This window comes from Charadrius vociferus, unplaced genomic scaffold (genome assembly GCF_000708025.1).
Source record: "Charadrius vociferus isolate BGI_N301 unplaced genomic scaffold, ASM70802v2 scaffold15, whole genome shotgun sequence".
Taxonomy (NCBI): domain Eukaryota; kingdom Metazoa; phylum Chordata; class Aves; order Charadriiformes; family Charadriidae; genus Charadrius; species Charadrius vociferus.
The window spans coordinates 725,157-746,732 of record NW_009650064.1 but is presented as its reverse complement, the minus strand read 5'-3'; the positions used below and the strand labels follow the sequence as shown (position 1 = coordinate 746,732).

Below are 21,576 nucleotides of genomic sequence, written 5' to 3'. Positions count from 1 at the left end.
GGATGAACACATTTTAACTGCAAACAACTACTGAACATAGCGTGATGGACAATCTATAAGTACTGCTTAAAGTTCAGCAAGCTAAAATCATTGGCATGTCCAGAAGCCTCATATCTACTGAGATTTGTCCCATAGTAAACCTGACACACACATAATTGGTTTCAGAATCACAACCCACAAGGCCAAAATTACACAGCTCTTTGTTATGAGTAGATGATGATACAGGAGCTGATGATCCATGTTGCCCTCTCCCTAATTTTATCACTCGCGAGGAGAGAGTAACAGAATCTGGACAGTGTATGCCAGGCTCTTGCTTCATTACAAGATGAAACACCGTGTGCTTTTTCATTTATCCACATACAACTATACTTCTGAGAGAAACAACTGGATATAAAATGTGCTTTTTAACATACCCTTCCTTTTCTTCCGAAAAATCAAGGCAGACCATTTTGTCATGTCACAGACCATTCCATCATAACATCAGCCAAGTCAAAGGTCAACTTAAGTAAAACTTATTTGTTTACTGACATGAAGGCTTTACACCCTGACACATTGCTAACATAAATAAATAAATTCAGATTGTTAATTACACAAGATTCGGTCTTTTGAGCAGCCAATAAATTTTTGTTGTTAACCAGATTGTAGCAGATAAAAATGCAAGTATTTATATACTTAGCTAATCCTTGGGTTAATCCCAAATTGAAATAGGTTTGTAAAATATGTAGAATCAATTGCCTCCTGCACATGCCTGCTCTCTCCATGGACTATGGGGAGACCCTACATATGCAGTTTAGGTGAATTACTTAATTTTTAGATGGCTGAAGTCGAAGTTATTCCCACACTAATCTATGCATATTTCCAACTGGTCAAGGGAAATCTGTGGAGTTCAAGAGTTTTCAGTGAAATCCAATGTTTCCAGAATAACATTTGCTAGAATTACTGGCTATAAACAGTTGTTAGATTAAATACATTAAATTGGTTTTCATAACCAGTAGCAATAATGGTATATTATTTGACCAGCTTTGCAACTAGACACATTTAGCAAACACCTTTCTTTGTAACAACATTTTCTATTTTTCATCATTATCTAGTTCTTTGTCTTCTTTTCCCAGTAGCTCCTTGCCCATTTTGGTGTTAGTCTTCCTTACGTATAACCCTGGGCAAGATCTTTCTGCCTCAGTTGCTGATTCCTGTACAGCAGCACCAGAGTCATGCTGCCTTTTTTGGCAAACTGTCTGATCTCAGTTTAAACAGTCCAGTAAAGCTTGTTCAGGACACTTCAGTAACTACCTCACTTTTAAAGCTCTTTGCCTTATTTCAGTGTCAAATGTAGACAGATGCAAGAGGGTTATGCCTTGGGAAAACATATTTAAGAAAGGCTAAAAACATCACACAACAGTGTGAGGAGTGAGGGAAAAAAGGTGAGAGTAGCAATGCTGTAGACATCAAGGACAGAAAAGAAGGGGGGAAGGAGGTGCCAGAGTAGAAATTCTCCTGCAGCCCATGGGACAGACCATGGTGGAGTAGGTATTTCCTGTGGAGAACTGGAGTAAATGGAGATGCCCAGAAGTAAACTGCAGCATGTAGAGGACCCATGTTGAAGCAATCTTATCCTGAAGGACTGCAGCTTGTGGGAAAGAACCACACTGGAGAAAGGAAAGAGCATGAGGAAGGAGAGGCAAAGTGGTGTGAACTGACCACAACCCCCATTCCTTATCCCCCTGCAGTACTTGGGGGAAAGGGGGAGGTAGAAGAGTCAGGAGTGAAGCTGAGCCCGGGAAGAAGGGGAGGTAGGGGGAAAAGGTCTTTTTGGTTTTGTTTTCATTTCTCACTATGCTACGCTGTTATTAATTGGCAATAAATAAAGCTTTTTTGCCCATGAAAATAACTGGTAAGTGATGTCCCTGGCTTTATGTCAACCACAAGTTTTCACTATATATTCTCCCTCTGTTGTGCTGATGAGGGGGAGTGAGAGAGCAGCTGGGTGGGTGTCTGGCAGCCATCCAAGGTCAACCCACTACATGCACTCTCTGAGATACCGGATCACCAAATCCAGTGAGTTCACATACTGAGTCCCTGAGAGAGGTGCTTCTGCAAAGCACAGAAAGGGACAACGCTGGAACTTCTTCTTCACTCTCACTTCACTGCTTAGAAAGTTAAGTGCTACTCAACAGCTTTTTCTTCAATTTCAATATAAAACCCAAATGTTTATCATTCACTTGTTCTTTAAATGGAGCGTGGCTCCAGGTATGCAATGTACAATTGAGTCCAAAGGAAGAGAGAGATCCTTCTACATGTTAGATCTTGGTATCCATTAAAATTAGAAAGATGAACTACTGAAGTTTTTCTGTTTCTTATGCACTTTAATGTAGTTGATAATCTCATAATTTATTATTAATATTTTTCTACTTGACAGTGCTCATACAAGTTATCTATATACTTTTCAGTAGCAGGAGCTGTGGTCATGTGACTAAGTTGTCATGAAGCAAACTGAGATGCAAACTTACAGTGTGCATGAAAAGTGGTAAACATCGATTTGCATTTATTATACAGGACCTAACGCAGTCTAAGTTCACACCCTAGCTCTTTTAGCTATTTCATAAATATTACCTATACCTTCCACTTACTGTATTTGCTTCTTCCATTTCATTAGTTGCTTAGAAAAAAGTATGCACAAACCTCTATGTGATGGACAGAGGAAGAGTGTGAGAGACCTACTGCTCATTCTTACCTGTTTTTCTCATGAATTTTCAGGATTTCATGTGTCTGTTGTAGCAGCTGTTTTTCTAGCTTGTACGTTGACAGTGAATTTTCCAGTAGCTGAATTTCAAGTCTGGATGTTTGATTTAGCACCTTAAGGATAAATTAAAAACATTAATGTTTCTATTGTCCTGGATGTGTTGTTATAGCAACATAATGTAACCATTTCATTCTGATTTGATGATTAGTCAAAAATTGTTTCTCAATCCTTTTTTAACCTCAGCTGCTCAGCTGGTGCAAATGAACTCAATCAAGCTACACTGATATGTGCCAGCTGATATTCCGGCACCCTGTTTACTGTAGAATAATACTGGGCCGGCAGAAAAAAAAAAGTGACTGCCAAATAAGCTTCATTTCAATGGAAAGAAATACTGCATTCCTAAAAAATCAACTAAATTAATTAATATTATTGCTTTCACTCTTGAAAGCATTCCTACAAAGCATGCATAAACCAGAAGAGTGCAAGAGTACTTGGGCTGAAGCCAAAGTGTTGCATCCACTGTTTTGTAAATAGAACCCCTACTTTAGCTTTCCCCTGAGTTCTCTCTTTTGCAGTGTTGGCAGAAGTCTGGTGTCTGCTTATGTTATCACTACTTGAACTCTTACACAGATTTTTAAGATGAAGACTGTGATCCTAAACATTGCTTTATGTGATTGCCTTTCACTTTAGTGGTGGTCTGTTATCAGTAGCACAAGTTTTACTAAGTAAATCGGACTGAAAGAAACCCAGATGAAAGAGAACAGATTCTAACAAAAATAATTCAAAAGTGGAAATAACAGAATGCTTTCAAGAATGAAAGCAACACACAGCAGCTGAGGTGCCATTGCTTCTGCAGCAGAAAATGATCCCTCTTTAATGGAACCTATCAGACTTTTCTGAAGGGCATTTATCAGTATCATCACAGGATTATATAGTAAGATTTTCTCATGAGTGCTTGATAGGAATTTGTTACAGAACATAAATCACAAAGAATCACTCTCAAACTCAATCCAGTGTCTTATTTTTGTTTGAAATTGTTGACATTCACAGACCAACTTGAGTTGTCCTTTTCTAAGGGTACAGAGGTTGAGAAAATTGGAAACAATCAGTACACAGCTCTTGTGTTGTTTAAGATGGATACATTTGGAAGTGCCAGGAGGCATCACCAGTTTCAGAGGGACCTGGCAGAAATTGAAGGTGTATCATCACGGTTGGCAAGGGGTAAGAGGACAGGAAAGCGCCAAGAGATTTCCGAAGAGGATACATCTATGGAGCAGACTACAAAACATCAGTAGAGCTTCAGGTAGAGAAGAAAGCTACAAGGGAGTCAGTGGGATTTTGGTTGAATCAGGGATTGGGACCGGTGAGAGAGATTTTAGGGAGGTGGAGGCTCTATGTTCAGTTCTTCAGACTCCTCCTTACTCTGGTATGAGTACTTCTTATTACAGGCATGAGGCCCTGGCCTGCCTTTCTCCTCCTTGTATCCTACAGACCTCCACCTCTCTGCCATGCAGCTGGCTGCCTCCATCACTGCCAAGAGCAGTCGCTTCACTTTCTTCAGCCACCTGCACCACTCTTTTCTGATTAACAGTAGAGCCAGGACTTTCTCACACTGCTGAAAAAGGGGAGGTGGGAAATGCCGTCACTGAGCTGAACGTCAGAGCAAGGACGACAACAAGGAAGAGCCACTCCAACTGACATCTTAAACATCCCTTAAATTCTTCAGCAATATGTGTAGAAGGAGGAAGTCGTCCACTCCTTCATGCAGTTGTCAGTGATACCTCTACCTTGAAGTGCTTCCTCAAAGGAAAAGTGAGGCAGAGGCAATGTACATTTTGTCCCTTGCCTACTTAAAGGAGGAAACTGTGAATGAGTACTCAACATGCACTTAGGTAGGTCTTGTGGGATATGAGAAGAGTTCCTACACCTCCTTTTTATTTACCGAATATATGATACTGCAGTCCATAGGCCTTCACCTCTTATGTTTCTATTTAGATATTATGTTGATACTGAATTGAAGATTTTCCCCAACATTCTCATAAGTCAATATACTCTGTTTTAGAAACTGTGGTCATTTGGATCACAACATTTATGAATAAATGTTGGGCTACTAACTAAGATGTAGAAAAAATGGTTCAGGGAACCTGTGTAAGGCAGCATATCTATCTTTCATAATCACTGCTGTTTCTCAGTGTACTGTAATGTGGTTATGTAATAACTTGGTAATGATATTGTAAACGTAAGGACATTAGAACAGAAAATATGATCTTCCAAGATGTGCATGTGCTACTAGAACAAACAACAGCAAAGCAATACTTTAATTGCCCTGTCCTAAATGAACAGCAAATGCAGTGCAGCTGCTAATATGCCACATGCTACGAAGATCAAGAGGAAGTCAGCAAAAATAAGGAAAAAAAATATGCATCTTAAACTGATAAAAGAATTCAAAAGGCAAAAGTAGTACATATCTTTGCAATAAACCCAGTATGAAATTGTACTCTGTGTTATGATAGTGATACTCTTGTCACTTCAGTCACAAGACTGATTTTAGTGTTAGGATTCAGATGGAGATGGCTTTTTAAATTCATGTGATGTTATACAATTTTACAGTAATAACAAATACACAGTGTTTTATAAAGAAGCTGGTGTTTGTCCCTCTCTTCACAGTTTAAAAGCTGCATACGTACACTATTTTTCAAATAGCTGGAAACATCTTGCAGAAAATAAACAAACTTTCTCATAATAGTAAGGAAGCAAACAACAATGGAGATCAAAGGCTCTGTTTTAGCCTAAAACTCATTATTTAGCTTGACACTTGTATCATTCACAGTTGGTAGCTGAGCTGTTTATTTGAAGTCAAATGCTGATTTAGTTTCCTGGACAGTCCTGTCTGACTTACACACTCACAGCTAAATATACTAACCAAATGAAATCAAAAGCAAGACACACAACAAGGGTCACTCATCACCGCTGTTGGCACTAATAAATAGAGTGTATGTTTCTTGGAGCCCTGTGTTGAAATGTTTTGTGTGGCGATGCATCAGAAAAGAAAGAGGATGGGAAAAGTTCTCTGCAATTAACAGCTTTTAGAAAACCACTCTGGGAACATACCTGGGTTTCAACATCCGTGAGTTTTCTCGTCTGCTCTGCTGTCTGGCTGAGGAGGCTGGTCCCTATCTCGAGCATGGTGGCGGTGTGGTTCTGCACAGCATTCTGCTGCAGCTGCACCATCTCCGATTTCATGTTTTCCACAATGTAGTTCTCAAGCTGTAAAAAGAGAAAAGGTTGTAGCTGTGGTATTTTTACCTGTTTGGGCATTATGGTGACATAAGGGTGCATAGCTGACATTCTTGCCAAAAGTGAAAATTTCAGCTTTTCCAAGGGGAACCCAAGTCTCGGATGACCTTGTGACTGTTGGGGTAGGGACCTGACAAGCTGGATAGCCCCTTTCCTGTCACAGAGTCAGGCAGGTTCATTCCTTTCTAGCTACCTAGGTCCTTACCCTGCCACAACAGACCATAAACCCAGAACTAATCTACAATATGATGAGATTGCTTCTTACTTATACAAGCATTGTTCTGGCATCTTGCTTGATGTGCTCCATAAAGTATTAACATAAAGAAAGGTGGCCCAGAACATTGTTTTCAATACCTTCCACTGAAATCAGCTGGAGTCCAGCCAACTTACACTCAGTGAAGATTTGGTCCCCAGTTTCATTTTGTGGCTGATCGTGTTTTTTATGGTTAGCTGATTCCAGACTCAAGCAATCACTGTTTTACCTAATAATTTTAATCACATTGGACCTGCTTCTGCAGCAGCAAGCATGTTTCATTGTGAAAGGTAAACTGCACAACTAAATGGTAAGAACCAGATGGAGTTGATTTAGAGACTGAAGAAAGGAGAAGGAGTCAGATACGCAGTGCAATTTAATAAGAAGGGCTGCTTTCATCTTATCTAGAAGCATACCTGTGCTTAGGGGTAACTGCTGTTAGACATTCTGATGAGCCACATCAGCTAAGCTCACAAAAGATTTATTACAGATTTTATCATTTCTGTGCACCTCCTACTAGTCTTAAAGACGTTTTTACAGGGAAAGAACACTGCCACAACGTAAAACATTTTCTGCACAAGACAGTTGTTGTTTGTTTGTTTGTTTACCCCAGTTTGGAGAAGCACTTAATACCCATCATGGTCAAAACCAAAGTGTATGTCCTACAGTTTCAGACAATAAAAAAGTTTGCTTGAATTGCCAGGGAACAACCCTGGGCTCGAAACCTGCAGAGTGTTTTAAGTGGTGGGGAAAATTTATTGTTGAACACTCTGATAAGTATTAAAATGAGCTACAGCAGGTTTTGACCAGTGAGAGCACAGGCATAGATTGAGGCATATTGGATAACTCATACTTTTAATTATTGTAGTCTAACACACTCCCCATGGTATCGAGTCCTGGGCAATTGCCCTTGGTTACTCACCCCTAAAACAACCTCTGGTTGAGTCTGAGACTGAGTCATTATAACAACAAAGCTGATTTTCCTGTTTCAGACTTACTCATTAAATGCTTCTGTAAATATTTGGTGTTCAGTACACTGCCACAATAATTTCTGTGAGCACATCTCAGGACTATTGGGAGATATTCATTCAGGCAGAGGAGGGTAGAAGAAGAACTGAAATAAAGTAGAGGTTCTGTGTTCTGTTACGTTAATTCCCCTCCCTTCCTTCACCCACTTCTTTCAGTTTGCTCAGTAGATTTATTGGTTGCAATACTGGCCCTGCTAAAATCAATGGCAAAATTCCCATTTACTTCAATAGTCCAAGATTTCACCTATTATTTTTATTGCAGGAAACCAACATTTACCAGGTTCATTATGGCCAAGCACTGAGCTTCATCTGAAGCCTTCCGTTCTTTGGAGGCTTTGTATTAAGTGTACTGAACCTTAGACTGAGCTTTCTTTGTAGTTAGTTAAGAGGAATAGCGTCTATTTAACAGGTGATAAAAGGATCCTTGCAGGGTGGCCCTACAGAAAATGTGACATGCAGAAACCTATTCACAGAAGTAAATTCAAGAACATTTAAGGGATTAAGTCATTTTTTTAGAACCCCTTCATCCTATAATGAAGTTAAATTCAATTTCCCAGGATACTCTGCATTAAACAGTAAATATATAATGCAAGATGAAATACTCTTTTCAGGTGAATCTACTTTTTACATTTGAATTTTCAAATCCCTATATTACTGTTTATTCTTATTACAGTTACTTTTTGTTGCAAAAGTGAATCAGAAGTCTTTTCTGCATTCTTTTCCCCCCAACCCACCCCTCCCACTATCTGACTTTCTATAGTGCATCGATGTCCCTGTTATTAATTCAGCTGCATCTGCTTTCAGTAAGATTCATTACATTGCACAGGAGTTTTCAGTAATGCAGAATTACTGGTGGAATGCATAATAACGTTATAACATTCTCAGAAATAAAACTGTCAGAAGGTTCAGTGTTATTGTTTAATAAACATTCCAGAGAATTATGCATTTATAGTATCTAGTTTTTGTTTTTTTTTTCTGGACAATGTTTATTGAATAATCTTCATAGAAACCACCCAAACACTAATAGAACTATTAAAATGGAAACTGTAACTTAGGGCCTAAGTAAACGATAATGGTTTGTGGCAGATGGCTTATAAATAAAATAAGAGCTTTTTCTCTTACTTTGATCAAGTAATGGTGGTCTCATGTAATGATATGGTAAGGACTGCTATGATATCCAGATGACATTAGGTTTTCATACAGTGCCTTAGAATAGGAATGCAAGTTAAAGTAATAATAGAGTAGTCTCCCTGTCCTACTATTAACCATATATTGCACGTTATTTGGAATAATAGAAAGACAATTCCCCAGTGATATTTTGTAAGAGCTGTTTTGTCTTGTCTTGCTTTGCATACCTGAAGATGTAATAGTAATACTGTACCACAACAACTAATGGAAGTTCAGTTCTTCTTTCTTTGTTTTTCTGTCTGAGACAGAGTCATACCTCCCCACGCCGACAAATTGCCTCAAGGAGTCAGATATAAAAGTGACAGTTGATGAAATTTGTATTTTATAAATACACAAACAGCCAAAGTGGGAATAAGCTGGAAGAAGTTGAAAGATAGAGAATACCAGTTTGACTTTTGCAGAAGCCAAAGGGGTTAGCAAGGAGATTATCACCAAGAAAGGTGATTTTCTTTCTCTACTGAAAAGGCCAATATATCTTCTATGAATTATTTCTCAGTGAGAAAAGATTGATAAAACAGCAAATTTGCAAAGATACCGTCTTCTCGTATTACAGATCCAAGGAGTAGAGACCAACCAGAATATATTGTTCCACTATTTCTGACTGTATGTGGTCAGTGGGAATCAGCAAAAATGAACATGGATGTCACATAAAGGGAGCGAATAATGCTTAAATGTTAACATGTTAATCTGCACCTGATTTGGAACAACTTTACCTGGGCTTTAAGCATGACAAGGAAAGCACTCATCAGCCAGAAAAAAAATTGTAGATATACCATCAAAGAGACAATGAAGATGACTACTTTTCCAAATCTATAATCTTCAATTAGACCTAATAGGATTACAATATAGATTGCACCAAAGGAGACCAGAAGTTATTTGTTTGAGGAAGAAACTTCCTCAGGTCTTGGGTAACTGATCATCTAAATTAAGAACATACCGGATGCATAATGATAATTTCAGTGAATTTATGAAATCATCCTTGCTGAGCTAAAGTGAGAGCTTTAAACAACTCATAGACAAATTGGACTCACAGAAAGGCCTGTTGGGATATGTAGTATATGAAGCTTTTACAAAGAAATCATTGGTTATGAAACATATAGAAATATTTGTGGATTTCAATCTTAAAAGGAACCAGAAAAGTAATCCAGCAACTCTATAAGTAACCTAACAACATTTTTTTGAGGAAAGCTGGCTGTAGAAACTCTGTTGTATCTTTTTTTTTTTTTCTTTTTATACAATATACCCAGGCTTCTAGCCTTAAGGCAGCAAGAAAATAAGAGTTAATTTTTCAGTTGCACCTTAATGATAGTAATTATTTGCATACTACTTATGCAATTCATTATTCTGTACTTATTTCTGCAGTTTCATAGATTTCTGTAATTTTGCAACTCATCATTTTTAATTTCTGACTTAGATTTTTTTACATCTTATCCTTCAATCACAATATTGTGGTTTTCCAAACTCTATTCCTGACAGAGAAACAAACAATCACTTGCAGAGTGTGTATAGACTCCTAAACTACCTCATGCTGAAATGAATATATGTGTTTGTGAACTGGAACATTTGGCTATTTTTTCCAAACCAAATGTTCCAAACAGACCAAAGATACTTTTCCTTAAATTCTTGAATCCTTGAATGCCTGAATCTTTCACGTTTCATATGCTTACTGTCTGACTATTAAGAATAATTTATAGACACAAATTGCCATCAGGAAAAAATGGTGGTTCATTATGTATGTTTAATTTATAGCCTGCATAAGACATATATATATAAACAGTGAAGATATCCTCGTATGTATGGAGCTCACAGATACAAGTAACCACTAGTTTCTTTAGCATGTGGCCAGTGAAACCACAGCTGTGTTTTCAGCACACAGCGGCCAACACTGTTCGATTCAGCTGCAGCTGACTGATGCTGAGATTTCTAGTCCAGGTGACTTCCAATATACTAATGACACTTGTCCTCATGGCATTTGAGCTTGATTTTATAGTAACCCTCAATTAAATAAAATCTTGATATGAATGTAGAAAAATCATTTAGCTTGTTAAAAAAAAAAAAAAAAAAGTTTTCCTCTTCAGTTAAACAAAAAGATGACCAGACAGCTTTTTGTCGGAAGAAATCAGGGATAAAACATGCAAGAGATCATTCCAAAGACACATAAAGTAATACTTCTGCTGCATTCAGCATCAGTAGAGTGTCTGCAAGAGTTTTGTCTCTGGTTCTGAATGCTGCAGTTCAAGAAAGGTGTACATTATTTTGGGAGACTGCACAGAAGACAAAGAATGGCCATAAATCTAGAAAATTGAAAGACTTAAGAAAGTTTAGCTTAATAAGAAGGCTAACAAGAAAATAACTGACTAGAGGGACATAAAACTGCAACGAGAAAGAGAATAAGCTATTTTCCACACCCATGAAGTTGCTGTAAGTGAAGTTTAACTTTTTCATGTTAGGGGAAAAGTTTTCTAACAGTACAGGTAATAAAATACTGATAAGGGATTCTGTGGGAAAACAGTGAAGACTCTATCACTGGGGGTCTTAAAAACACTTTAGGTAAAGATCAAGAGGATTATGCAGTACTTTAGGATTCTTTCCAGCTCTAGTCTTTTATTCTTGTCAGGTTGTTTATTACTTTACTTTAGAACTAAACTCACAGACTCAACATTTGAAATCAAATTCTATAGCAAAATCTCCACTGGACTGAGAAAAGGTTTGGAAAACTCATTTCCTAATGAAACTTTTAGAAGGAAGTAAATAAAAAAGATGAGTCTTATGAATTAAAACCACAACAAATAAAAAAAAAAAACCAACAAACAAACCCGCTCATAATAATATAAATAAGAGGAACTGTTCAGTAGAGACCAAATCAGCAAAATGAGGAAGGCCACTGAGGGTGTTTCTGCATGTATGAATATAACTCAGTAGGGATGCAGTCTGCAGAACTATTTGAGAAACTATTGTGTGAACCAGCTATGCAGCTATAAAATGGCAGCGCTCTATTGTACTCAAGTTACTTCTGTTAGGCTGCTTTAGAAACTACAGTTTCTGAAAAACAGTCAATTTATGGATACTCAAGCTTCAGTGGTGGCTTGGCATCTCTGTGCTATGTTATGTTATGCAGTAAAGTCCATAAAATATAATAGGCAATAATAGATAATGATGGTGGAAGAATACACTGTATGGGATCCCACTGGAATCTTGGGAAACTGGAAGCAAAATACTTTTATTAAGCACTGTATGTTAATATGAGTAGAAATAGTCCTTGCTACACCAGGCAAGACAAGAAATGGGGAACACAGAGTTCTTTGTTTCAAGATATCAGAAGACTTCTCCACTTAGGCTTACCCAACAGCATAATATTCAATATATGGGTAACTTCTGGGAGCAAGAAGGTTGAGTTTCAGTTCCTCACAAAGTATCTAGCATATCAAAGATGGTGTATTGACTTACACCAAGTATTGACCGTACCAGCCTGATAGTTGGATATGAGCTTTCTACTAAGGCAACTACTAGAAATCTTCTACTAAGAAATCGTTCCCATTTGTTTTCAAAGTCTTATAGCACTCTAAAAACTTGCCTGCTTCTAGACTAAAACCCCCAAATCTGTATAAAGGAAATTTATTTGTCAGTTTATTTGTAATTAATTACACTTATTAAAAAAGCATGCAAAACACTTTAAGAGTCAGTTTCAACTACATTTGTATGAATATTAGATCTCTCAGTTTTTTTAACCTTAAGGCTTAATAAAGTCAATAAGCAGCATAACTGAGAATCATATCAAATGTGATTAAATGGTCCCATAAGGAAGCTACTTGTAACAAGTAAATCAGAACAATATGTTCTTATTTTCTACTGATTAGTAATATTTCTGGTTCAAAGAATTATCCAGTTTAATGTTAACCTTTACAAATTTTATTACAGTGTTAACCGCATTTTTCTTTCTTGATCTAACTTTGCAAACCACTTAATTCTATAAACTAAATTCATTTATGATTATACAGTTGACTGCACATGTGAACCATCCTCAATATACACTGAAGGGGAAGGCATAATCGTAGAAAAGGCAACAGCTGTGATCTTATCCTAAACAAATTAACATCTGGGGGAATATTTTTAAAAATATTTTTCTATTAAAGTGTGGAATTAAGTAATTTTCTTTGGCAAAGATACTTTTGTTTAGGATTACTTTTCAGAATGACTAATTTTGGAACAACTTCTCTGTAGAAGAATATTTAGACACCTTGTGGCTCATTCCTGAAGATGAACATACAACATAATCAAAATTAGTTCCACTGAAATATCTTCTCACTACATTACACACAGTTCTTGAAAACTATAATCTTAAACTGCATAAATAGTTCTGTTGCTATATTGCACTGACAGCTTATAGCTAAACTTTCAGTGAACGTGGGCAGCTGTAGTATAGTTTGGAATCTATATATAAATTTTTATTTGTGTTATAGGAGGTAGTATAATGTTTTAACATTGTATTAGTTAATCTATTTTTAATTCTAGTTGGTTTCTTACACACATCACTATGACATGAGCGTATTGTTGGTATTCTGTATATGAGAACACTTTTCCAAGAAGGGTTGTGAAATTAAGACTCAACTGCATTACATTCTAGTCTTTGCCCAAGTTTCCTCTTTCTGTTGTGCCATATATAAATATGACAAAAGGGGAACCCCTTTATTCACTGCTGTGAGCTCTGCCTTCAGCTCTTTGGTTCTCTATCTTAGGTCTTCCCTGATGAAGAAATCACAAATGTTTTTTGTTATTATTTGTCTATCTTTCCTGCGTAGGTTGTTACCTCATTGGAGATTAACCTTTTGCCTTTCATCAGCACCTGATACAAAGTCTCAAAGTCAGCTGAAGACCCAGGATGTTATATTATGATGATGACTGCCAATAATCTACAGTCTTAATTTGGGATCTATTTTGAAAGCATGAATGGGAAGTTTAGATGCACTGAAACCACTGAAAGTAGATACAGAGATAAAGGAGTGCAAGGGAATCGCCTGGGCCATCAAACACCTTCCCCAGTGTTCCAGGCAACTACTTCATTTCACCTTTTACCGGGAGAGATCCACAATACATTCACTCCCTGCATCCCACCAGTCTTAAAACACTCAGCAGAACTCATGATCTCTGCACTATGTACTCACATCCTCCATATGTGTGCTTCTATATAACCTAGTGGTGAGGAAAACTGAAAATGATCTCATTTAATTTGCTAGGTGACAGGGAACAATTCCAGCTTCCTATGATGTTTCACAGTCACCTGGTAAGGACTGAACCATGGTAGGGTTTTGCCTTGTCCAAAACAGATGACGTGTGGGGCAAGTGATATTTGTGGCCATGATTAGTGTTTATGCAGCTAACTTCACCTCAAAACACAGGGAAAACTGGAACCAGAAGCTATGTGCTGTCACAGCATGGTTCATGGTCTGCTTGAGGACAGAGCATGCTGCTACCAACTTCTGACTCTCAGTGAAACCTTTGACAAGCTAGAGCACCTGAGCAGCCAAGGCGTTTGTAAGCAGATAAGATCCCTCACCTCAGCATGTCTTATTCAGTGAAAAATATTTAAAAGACTCCTACATACAGTACACAGAATGAGAATATTTTAATCAAGAGCCCAGTTCTTTTCTTCTTCTTTCCCTTCCATAATGATGGCAAATATTATTTTAGTTTGCTTTATGTCTTGTAGCTTCAACGCCATGACTTCAGTTTATACTGAAGACTGAAGTTCTTGTCCATTGGTACCTAATATAGCAAAGAGCAAAGCCTCTATGTGCTGTAAAATCCATGCCTCCCCCCCCAAACCCAAGGAAATAGAAACCTGAAATCTGCTGAACTACTTCAGTCTACCAGCAATTAATATCTAGACAAGGGTTTATATATTCTCACACACGGTATTTATGTGCTTAGATTTACAAGAGCATATACATAATAACTCCCTTAAATTATGGGTTATAAATGTAGGTAGACAGAAATATTCATTTGTGTCCTATAAAGTTTGGCTATATTTATGGTTCTTAACTTTTATTACAATAATTTGGGCACAAGTGGTTTAATGATAGATGTTCTGAATACATGACATCATTGTTTACCTTAGTTTTAGTACAGACATTAAAAAATGATATTGATACATCTTCTGCTGGAATTACTTTATAATTTTAAGGCACAAATAAATGAAATTTCCAGAACTATCTGTAGCAGTAAACTAAGAACTTCAGTTTCCAACAGCACTATAAAGTTAACTACTAGTACAAACTCTAACACCTTTTCTTTCCATTCCTGAAATTCTATATATATCCATTAATCTCTAAGTGCCTCCAGACATACCTATAATTCTCATCATTATAATGAATGTGTAACTCTACATAGTGGGGCGATGATCCTGCCAAAATATGTGCAGCCCCAGAAAATTTGGTTTCTTTGTGTGCTGAGGGAACTGATTACTTGAATACATCATACAGTGAATTAAAATACCTAAATAAAAGTCTTGCGGAACACTTCCTTCCAATAGTAATTAAAATGAGAAACATGCATAAAAATTTCATATAGAAACTGTCATGTATTCAATATACATATGCACATGCATGAATGTATATATAAATTAAGGATGAGTTCATTCCAATAAATAGATTATAAAATCCCTGTTTTAGAAGCAGCAATGTAAAGACCTGAAGTTCACTAAACCATACAATGAAATATCAGGTACTCAAATTAGCTTGCAGAAAAGACTATTAAACTTAATAAGATAAAAGTGCCTTGGTTTATCTGAAATGGCATAGTTCAAGATATATATCCTTTTATGGCTTTAATAATTGTATAGAAAGATAAGACCTTTTATATAGGAAATATGAGAGCAGCCAAAGCGTATAAAGACAATTCTGGTCCCTCTTTTCATTAAATTCCTCTGGGGATTTTGAAAGGCAGCAATCACAGGTTTTCTTTAGGTAAACCTGTGCTAATACAATCTCCTTCACCCCCACTTGCTGGAGTGAGATTTGGGATATGATTATGGGGATCAATTCCTTGCCCTGACTTTACTTCTTGAATGCCCCAGCCTCTGAGTGAGAAATGTAAAACTGCAGGTTTCTCTAGAGAGCTCATATACTGGGAATGAGTATTAGCATTTCCATTAGCTGCTGAAGGAATAACCGTACTGGAGTTGCAATGATGAGGAGTAGACTCAGGTTGTTCTGTACTTAACACTGAGCACAAACTCAGTGGTAGCAGCAAGAAAATTGAGTTGAAAATCTCTTCTTTTATGCTAATTTTGTAGAATAAACACCAGTCTAAACTCTCAAATTTAAGGAAAATCTGAAAATTTAAATCTTTTGGAGATATTAATGCACTTAAGTCACTGTAAAGAGGAGACAAATTAAAAGGAATGATGGAAGAGTCTCCTTCCTAAAGCCTTCTTTTAGAAGCAGCAATTTTCCTCTGTTTTTTTTTTTTTTTTTTTTTACAGGACCTGGCAAGAATATTCCCTCCTACTTCAGTTTATCATAATCACAGCTCTTCCTGGAAGTCAATGTTATTGTGAAGCATTCCTTTATAAGTCATGAAATCATGAGCTAAAGTGGGGAAGCTTTCAGCCTTCAATTTCATATCTGCTAACTCATTATCAGTAGTTTCTCTTTCTCTGGCTGATGCACAGTTGCTGTTGTTAACAAAGATGGGAAAAATAAAGTCATACATGAACAATCAATTACGTACGTGCATAAGCACACATGCAGAATAACACAAGTAGCAAACGGTAGACAGAGGAAGAGAGGCATATATTAGAAAGGCATTGCTAGACAAAGAGATAAGGGAATTGTATGCAGCAATTTGAAAATGTATCTTGTTTTACAAAGGAAAACAGAAGCCACCAGACACGTATTCGCAAATGTTATGCTTAATAACCAAGTTAAAAACAGTTAGACATAAATGGTTTAAGATTCATGCATGCTCAATACAGATTCAAAGAATTATATTAAAAGTGAAGCGCAACAGTTCTATTTATTTTTTAATAGTAAGAAGCTGTTTGGATGTGTCCTTTGGACAATGTAAACATGAATATCTTCCCAGTGATCAGTGAACTAAACTCCCAGGCGTAGTGACACCCGTGGCTGCTGCCGCATTCCCAGCGAGGCGGCTGGGTGGCTGTCAGACTCGCTCTCTCACTGATTAAGTTGCTACTTTTGCTTGCAAATTTCCACACAGTGTCCCTGTGCCCGAAGTGATAACGATCACAGTCATTTCCGATTTGTAATCCAGGAACATGTACTGGCCCTTGCCCTGAATGAGCTTCACAGTTCACAAATATAAAGTGACAGTCCTTTTGGCATGATTAATGTAGTGAAAACACAGAGCAATGAGTCAAAGATGAGACACACCAGTTATTTCAAGTCTGTCCTTTGCACAGATCTTGTATGAATTCTTAGCATTTATCATTAGTTTTGCTTTCTCGATCTTCCTTCTACAATACTTTTAATTTTACAATAAATCCCAAGTAGGTTATGTATAACAATAAGACTCACGTTTTCTTGCCAAGTAAAACCACATTCAGAAGGGTGGTTTTGTAATAACTCAGAAGCATTTACAATGTATTCAAAAATACATTGAATAAATCAACGTATCAGAATAAGAGGACTATAAAATAAAAGGAAAATATCCCAGGCCTTTAAAACATGCAGTAACTCTTCAGAATCAGAGATGACCAGGGCTCAAAATCAAATACAGATATTTGTATCAAGTTTCAAGTATTCAGATTTAGGATTTTAGTTCAATCTCATTTTCATAAGAATAGCCATGTGGTACTGTTCTTCTCCCTCAGGGGTAACAAAAAATATCTGTTGTACCGACTTTGTAGTTGCTGTATATAAATGCAGACTTTCAGGTCATTAGTTTAACCACATGTGCAGAACATATAGGAATTAGGATAACATTTCTCATGACTACAGCCATTAGATTGAAAGAAGAATTGACATCAGTAATGCTCATATCTATCACACTTTGTACCATAACAGTAGAGAACAAAGTGTTCAGGAATCCTTAGGAAAGTTTGGCAGCTGTTTTGCCGAGATGTAGGTCGCAATCACGTTAATAGTTATACATTCTGCCCATTAGCTGGCAATAACATTCATGCCCTGTAGTCAGAACGTTACAGCATGGCAATTTCTTCAGTACTGAAAATAGATGAAAAATCCTGTCAGGCACTAAGAGAATTCTGTAACTATGGCTCTAATCATAACCGTATCTGTTGCTCCCAGAGGACCCAAGGAAACTCTATCAGTAACTGCAAAGCACACCTGAACCCCACCCCACCTGCAAACCCCTGTGCCCAGAGCACAGAAAACCTAAATAAAACCCATGCAAAAGTCAGGAATAAACATTCTGGGACAGGTGTCGTCTTTTTCAGGACACAAGTTTTCTGTCCCTGGTATTGATGCTTATGGAAGCATCATTAACTCTATGCCATGCTTGGAGGTCTGATCAGGTTGGGAGGGAAACCGTTGTACTAGAGCCAATGGAGCCATACAGGAGACCTGTGGGGTAACAGGCCAGGAAACCCCTGATTCCCCACTGCATGCCTGTCTCATCTGGATTCAATTCTTTCCATTCAGGTAATGCTGTGGTTTCATTTCCATGAGGTCAAATAATGTGGGGTTAGGATACATACGGATTTATCTGTGAAAAAAAACCCACATGATCCTCTACTGGGATGACACAGGAAGGTTAGATAAAGTCTGGAATCCTGACATATTAAAGTCAATGGATATTTTGCAGTTAACCTCAATTTGGCCAGGATTTGACCCTTGACATTTCACTTTTCTTTTTGACTTTCAATTCCAGAACAGGTAAAAATATTCTCCCAAAGCTAACAGGAATGCTATTATGTTATTATTAATTAGCTCTCTGCAATACTAATCTGCTCTGAAACCAAACATTGGGGTTTGTCATCTTACTGTAAACCTATTAACATGCAATCCAGGATTATTTTCCTGTGAAAAGTATGCTGTTAACATTAGTGCAAGCATGCACATAGGGATTATTATCCATTATTACATTTGGACTAAACTGATCGTTCCAGACATGAAAAGAAAGCTAAAACACAAGTGCTTCTGTTCCCCTTGAAATAAATTATCATGCTGTCGCAAATTCCCAGCAGGAAAAGGGAAAGGGAGATGTAAATTTCTGCACAATGTATGGAACGTTGAGTGGATTTCTGTGTGATAACAGTGGAAGCAGTGGCACTGTTCATTTTGTCAGTGTGATGACAGTGAAGCAGGAAAACAGGACTTTGTTCCTTTCTCTGCAAGTGGACTGCAAGGCCATCACAAATGTGTTTTCTTTAAAAGGAAGACTACAGGAAGGATTATGTAAAATGAGCAAAAGCTGCAGAGTTCCAGTTGCGAACTGAACTTCCTGCAAGGTCGGGGTGTTGGGGGTTTGTTTGAAGCTTATCTTTTTGTCTCTCTGCAGTTCCAGTAGCAGATCTTTCACAGCTGGACAGCAACAATAGCTCTGCTTTCACAGCACCCCAAAGGAGGGGACTTCCAATCAGACCCACCGTCCACTGCTACCACATGAGAGAAGGTCGTGGCATGAAAGCGGCTTCTTCATCATCCACAAACCTGTAGTGTGTGGGAGTAGAAGCTCAGCTGGAACACTGCAATAGCTTGGCGGATCTGAATGACTTTTCCAGGTAGGACTTCTTCTACTTGCCAAAGAAAACTAGATAACAAATCTCAAACATACTACAAAACTCTGCTCTCGTTGAAGGTTCCTTATCCAAACGGACAGCTGAGTGTTTAGCAAATGTGATCCTCTCTCCTCTCCTTCTCACTCTTGTACACATTTGTGTTAGTCTTGGTTACTGCAAGGTTCCCTTTTATCTGGGATTGTTTCACAGCTTTTCACTGACATGCAGGCGAACCAGCCTGCTTTCATGAGTGAAAGCAGATATTTGCAAGAAGCAGAAAGAAATTCCTCTAGCTGTTCTTCCAAAGTTTCCTACAGATTTCTTTTTGGAAATTACAAAAATTTAAGAGAAAAGTAATCTAGCTTTTTTTCCCTTGTCCCAGCTCCCAGAAACTCAGTGCAGATCAGGGGTTCACCCAGCCCTACTTTAATGCAGTGCATTCATAATCCTGCTTCTATTTTTGTTAGGCAGAAGGGATATGGACTCTGGATCACTGGTGGTTGGAGCTGATTATTTTTGAGACAGCTCAATACAAAGGTTTAGTCTATTCCCCACTTTCCTGGTGGTGACAGTGTACTCATGTATGTGACAGTCGATTCTGTACTATGTAAGAAGTAGCTTCTGTTCCCATCCTGCCAAAAAAGATTATGTTCAACAGATGAGTCAGTGAATTTATCAGGTAAAAAGGAAGTTGACACTGATAACTCATCTGCTGCTAAAATTAAGAGTGTGAGTCCCTGTTCAAGAGTCACAACTATAAAACACATTGAAATACAAGGAGCAGCTAAAAAACAAATGACATTTGAACTTTTGCCTTCCTGGCTTCTGTGAACTTCCCACAAAGCTGCTAGCTTGTCTGACAAGAATTCTCTGATACACCTGTGAAATAATAAACTAATACATGGACTGTCGCAGAAATTTTCCTTTATATAGCAGCTCTAATTTCCTTTTGCAAATATAAGGTAACCACTGCCTTTCTGAAGGTAAACTCTGTGTGAACTGCCAAAATCACAAAGCTGCAATTCTATGTCGTATAAGTGTTGACAGAAAAAAGGTTTCCTACCATATGTTTCTTTCTCTAGAGACGTTTTGTATTGGTTAGTAAACAAATATCCTCATAAACATGAATGGACCCCTTCTACGTATGATTCAAACAAGATGCCAGCCCCACTTGCCCTCGTATTACCAAGATGCTTCAGACAAACAATTAGTGACATTTAAAAGAATGAAGTAACAAGTCACAAACATGAAGAAGGGCTCAGTGGTGGACATGTTTCATCGCTGTGTTTAAAAAAGGCGGAGGGTCTTGGCTCAGACTGCGCTGTAGATCAGCTGAACAAAGAAGAATGCTCGAATCCTTTACTGCAATGGATCTTCATAATCCCCATCTTTTAACACATGGTTCACAAAGCCAGAGTGGTAAGAAGGTTTTTTAATATAAACTGGCTTTCTGAGTCCTGAAATGTTAATCAGATTGGTATTTAATTTTATTTCTTTTATACTTAAAGCCTATTCTATTCTTGCATGAACTGTAAATCTTTTATTGAGAAGACCGAGATGAATGCTAAAAACGAAATACACCATATATAATTAGCTCTGGTGGGTTTAATGGTTCGAGGGATATACTTTAGGAAATAATCCTGAATTTTCAAGGAAGGAAATAGGTGATCGAATAGTTTTATCCAATTTGTAATTCCTAGGATGCTGTGAATAGCTGCCCTTTGGTACGTCAGCAAAATGATTGCCTAATAATAAATGATTGCTTAATAATAAACAGGGTGACTTTTAATTGCTGTAAATACCTTCCAGAATAATTTTATGTAAAGTAAGACATAAACACAAAAAGACACTGGTTTATTGTCTCTTACTTGGATGATTTAAATTGATTTTAAATGGTTACACGTTATTTAAAAATAAAACAGTATGGTTTCTGCACAGAAAATTGTGTGAGAGAAATACATTGGAATTCAAAGTGCAGGCCAGTCTAGGAATAGTTTGTCTCACTTAAAAAGAAAAGCACATGTAACATAACATCAGAATTGTTGAAAAAATGTGACATCTATACTTCACTATATTTATGTTAACTTCCAAAATCAGATACGTTAGTTATTTCAACTGTCCCCTTAATTTTGTTTAAAACTGCATCTGCTTCTCAAATTCAGTGAAACTTTGATACCATTAAAGGACAAGTTAGTTAGCTCATTAAATTAAATTTAAATTCATACAGTTATTCCAACATAAATAAATAATCCAAATATTTTCATGCAGACAAATCAAATGTGATGTTCACTTAAGGGAACAGAACATTCTGTAAGAATTTAAATCCACACAGTGATTTGAAATATTTTTATAAGACAATGCCAACTTAAAG

General features: G+C 37.3%; 1 protein-coding gene across 1 annotated transcript in view; it reads right to left on the bottom strand.

Annotated features, from left to right (window-relative positions):
- Positions 1 to 21,576, bottom strand: part of ANGPT1 (angiopoietin 1) — a 163,664-nt gene that overhangs the window by 84,846 nt on the left and 57,242 nt on the right. The window contains exons 2-3 of the mRNA XM_009891800.1: positions 5,852 to 6,007; positions 2,732 to 2,853 (exon numbers count right to left, since the gene is read on the bottom strand). Of these exons, the coding sequence (XP_009890102.1) occupies positions 2,732 to 2,853; positions 5,852 to 6,007 (278 nt within the window). The remainder of the gene's footprint in view (positions 1 to 2,731; positions 2,854 to 5,851; positions 6,008 to 21,576) is intronic.